General features: G+C 37.4%; 1 protein-coding gene across 1 annotated transcript; it reads left to right on the forward strand.

The window, feature by feature from the left end:
• Nucleotides 1-942: 942 nt before the first annotated feature.
• Nucleotides 943-3,056, forward strand: LOC109171369. The gene is made up of 2 exons (XM_019320445.1): nt 943-1,269; nt 2,180-3,056. Exons 1-2 carry the CDS (start codon nt 1,026-1,028, stop codon nt 2,965-2,967), a joined length of 1,032 nt encoding a protein of 343 aa, XP_019175990.1. The 5' UTR covers nt 943-1,025; the 3' UTR covers nt 2,968-3,056.
• The last annotated feature ends 1,143 nt before the right edge of the window (nt 3,057-4,199 follow it).

Genomic DNA, 4,199 nt, shown 5'->3' on the forward strand with positions numbered 1-4,199 from the left:
ACCCTCTTTTATTAAATTGTTTTTAAGTTTCCCGTTAGCTGCAAACAGAATATTAACGCTAGGGATCAAACTCGCCACTTTGCTCATAACTAAGGGACAAAACTCGGATACTGTCATAACTTAGGGACTGAGTCGGAACTTAGTTATAACTCTGGGACTAAAGATGCAATTTTCCAATTATATTTATACTAGTACAAAACGACATGCTTGGATATAGGCTACTTAAAAGCTTTTCTGATCTAAACTTCATTTTTCCAACTCAATGAGTATACCTTTAGAATCAATTTTTCATTCTTGTATTATCCATTTTAAGCATATAATATATCAAGTTAATCCTCCCAACTAGAAGAATCAGAATCCACTTTAACCTTACCTAAACTAAAAGTGGACCACACTCATATCAATACCTCAAAATAGTCACTTAAAATGTCAATTTATGCTAACTTATCATCGTGTTTGAGAGAACAGTTGGAACGATCTATTACTTTAATTATTATTGCTTGAACTTCTTTTTTTTCATGTGAAGAAAGAAATCCCGCCTAGGTAAATTTCGCCTTTTGACCCTACCTAACAAAGGATTACAAAGAAGTAAATTAACTCAAATTATTCATAACTAACTAGCTTAAATAAAAAAGATCAATAAGCCGTTAAACTTGCTGTTATTTTAATCGCATTGTTAATATAATATACCCAAGGGTTGTACTAAAGTTTGGCCATTGATATGAACCAAATTGTGCAATACTTGGGAGTGCTTGAAGCCCTAAAATGATTTGGTGAATTTGGACTCTGAATTTTGATGGCCTCCAACTCATGGTTGGCCATTTGACACAATCACCTCCATCTAACTTTTCAAACTATTTGCAGCTTCATCTCCACTGCAAATGGCAGATCAGATCCAAGAATGTGAGACTTTTCAAGGCAGATGGAGCCTATATATCATCACAGAGAGGTGAACTCCTTTGCATCATTATTGCTTAATTAAACTCCATTCTTGGCTTCTTCTTCTTTGCTTAGCTTGCTTAAAGATGGCAAAAATGGAGGCATTTGCTGCAATCTTTGTTCTCTTCTTTCTGACTAGTTTTGTGATGATGAAAGGTGAAGTTGCCTATCATAAGGTTGACCATGTCACGTGCAGTAATCGTGGAAGTAAATGCTTTCTCAAGTACTTAACTTGCCCATATCAGTGCCCACAAACTCACCCCAAAGATCCCACTGCTCAAGCCTGCTTTCTTGATTGTTACTCCCCTAAATGTGAAGCTGTCTGCAAAAGTATGTCTAAGATTTTACTCTCTTTTCTATATTTTTTTTTTTTTTCAAAAAGTTCGATTACAGTTTGTCATGTTGATTTGGTAACCATGCATGAGGTTGCAAGTTCAACTTCTGGGGAGTAATTTATTGGTCTTCTTGATTTGAGTCGATCAATTATTGACAATCTAGGTTGGTTTATCTCCTTATAGTTCTTTGTCGGTTAGGTCACAAGGCGGGTTTACCCAATACACAGACAGATTTACTCAATACACACTCTTAAATAGTGATTGCAGATTTTCCTCACAACTCACAAAAAAAAAAAATGTAAATACCTAACATATACTCGATGCCTCGATGCATATTCCGTATTTAATTGCCAATCACTTTATTAAGTGACAAATTAGTGATGAAAATAGTTTGAATGATTAAAATCATCACTTGTATAATTTAGGGGTTAAAGATGGTCAAAGATATAATTTAATACTAAGTTTGTAAGAGCATCCACATTAGTTGGGAAGAATATGGGGATAATGTAAGAGTGATTAGGAGAGAGAATGTGGGGAAGGGAGGAAAAAAAAAAAAAAAACCAAAATAAAAAAACAAACGAAAAAAAAAAAAAAAAAAAAAAAAAACGAACTGTCAGGCGCGCCTGACGCGCCCGTGTGGGCGGGCTGCTGTGCGCGTTCTTTTCTTTCTTTTTTTATTTTTCTGCCATTCTCCCCATATTTGCAGGATGATTATTTCCACAAATAACTTCATCCTACATTTGTTATTATCCCCTTTGAGAAGAATTAATTCTGAAATCTCCCCATAATATGCATAAGTGTGGATGCTCTAATACAGATATAACTACTGAATGACTAAAAATACAATTTTTCCAAAGAGTATTATGTATAATCAGTTTTTGTACCATATATATCTGTATCGGCAGGTAGAAAACCAAACTGCGACGGTCCCGGAGCAGCCTGTTACGACCCACGGTTCGTCGGCGGCGACGGCATTGTTTTCTACTTTCACGGCAAGAAAAACGAGCACTTCACCTTAATATCAGACACCAATCTTCAAATCAACGCCCGTTTCATCGGCCTTCGTCCCCTCAACAGAACTCGAGATTTCACATGGATCCAAGGTTTAGGCATAATGTTCGGCTCCCACAACTTCACCATCGCCGCCGCCGCCGCGGAGAACTGGGACGACCAAACCGACCACCTAGAATTCCGCTACGACGGCGAGCCCGCCGTGATCCCGCAAGGCCAATCCTCCGAGTGGACTTCCCCCGACGGAAGCCTGAAACTGGAGAGGACGTTTCCGAGGAACAGCGCGACGGTCACCGTCTCCGACATCGCCGAGGTATCGGCTAACGTTGTTCCGGTGACGGAACAGGAAAACGCGATTCACGGCTACGGGATACCGGCTAACGACAGCTTTGCGCACTTGGAAGTGCAGTTCAGATTCTTCAGTTTGTCGCCTAAGGTTGACGGGATTCTCGGCCGGACTTACCGGCCGGATTTCCAGAATCCGGCGAAGCCTGGAGTCGAAATGCCGGTCGTCGGCGGCGAAGATAAGTTCAGGACTAGTTCGCTTCTCGCGGCGGACTGCAATTCTTGTTTTTTCGCTCCCGGAAATGTGACCGCCGACGTAGAGAGGGAATACTACGGGACGGTTGACTGCGCCACCGGAGGGACCGACGGCGGATATGGAATTATGTGTAAGAAGTGATCATCGTATAGTATTTTCTTCCTTGTTAAAATAAAGTGAAGATTATGTAACCAAATGATAATTAGTTGGGTACTTAATCTTTTGTTTAAGAATCCTAGCTTTACAGTGTACTGTGGATCCAGGTGCATATGTATATGTTTTGTGTGGTAAGTTTTTATGTCTTGTGTTATGAAATTCTGTACTTTCTGTACCTAAAATAAATTAATAATTGTATCTTATGTTATGCATTGTGTCTTGTATTGTGAAATTTTGTGTCTATAAACATAAATTGTGTATTTAAATTATATCATATTTGAAAAATAAATAAATATATAACATGTTAATTTGTTTGTGTTATGAAATTCTATATTTTACAAATATGAATTCTACATTATTATTTTGATCAGGATTGTTATGTTAACCCTGTCCATGATATAAATTGCCTTTGTTTAATATGACTATATTTCTATCTAAATCAATTGCCGTATAATACAATCGTTATGCTGTGCATCCGTATGCACCTTGTATAGTGCATACGGATGCCAAAACGAATTCGTTTTATTAAAAAACGTGCGTCTCCCTTTTACAAGAAATTCAAGTTCGATTCCCAGCAACAACATTATATTGTTCATTCATTCTGAAATTTTAGTTCATAGATTATGGAATTATAGTTCATTGATTATGGAATTATAGTTCATCGATTATGGATTTGTAGTTCATCGATTCTGAAATTTTAGTTTATAGATTATGGAATTTTAGTTCATTCATTCTGGAATTTTTGGTTCATAGATTAGATTATGGAATTATAGTTCATCGATTATGGAATTATAGTTCATCGATTATGGAATTTTAGTTCATATGTTGTTGCTGGAAATCGAACCTGATTTTCTTTTTTTTAGGGGAGATGCGCGTTTTATTAAAACGACGTCGTTTTTGAATCCGTATGCACCATGCATGGTGCATACGGATGCACAGCATAATTTGCCCATATAATACAAGTGTTGGGATTATGGGTTGTTTGGCCCAACCCAATTTTATGCATTGGCCCAATCACTATCCACCAACATGAATCTCATGGGCAAATTATATCGTGCACGTGGTGCATAATTGATCATGCATCGAGCTTCAAAACATTATCGTTTTGTTTAATGAAAAGAAACAACATCTGTTTCGCACCGTTTCGCACTCTTCAGTCAAAAATAACTCTATTATTCAGTTTCATTTTGTATACATTACAGTTTCAATTTAACACA

The sequence above is a fragment of the Ipomoea nil genome, unplaced genomic scaffold, assembly GCF_001879475.1.
Source record: "Ipomoea nil cultivar Tokyo-kokei standard unplaced genomic scaffold, Asagao_1.1 scaffold0317, whole genome shotgun sequence".
Lineage (NCBI taxonomy): Eukaryota > Viridiplantae > Streptophyta > Magnoliopsida > Solanales > Convolvulaceae > Ipomoea > Ipomoea nil.

Excerpts from the sequence above, each read along its gene's own strand:
- LOC109171369 (XM_019320445.1), top strand. The coding sequence starts at position 1,026 with ATGGCAAAAATGGAGGCATTTGCTGCAATCTTTGTTCTCTTCTTTCTG. Across the intron at positions 1,270-2,179 it reads ATGTGAAGCTGTCTGCAAAA|GTAGAAAACCAAACTGCGAC; the intron begins GTATGTCTAAGA and ends CTGTATCGGCAG.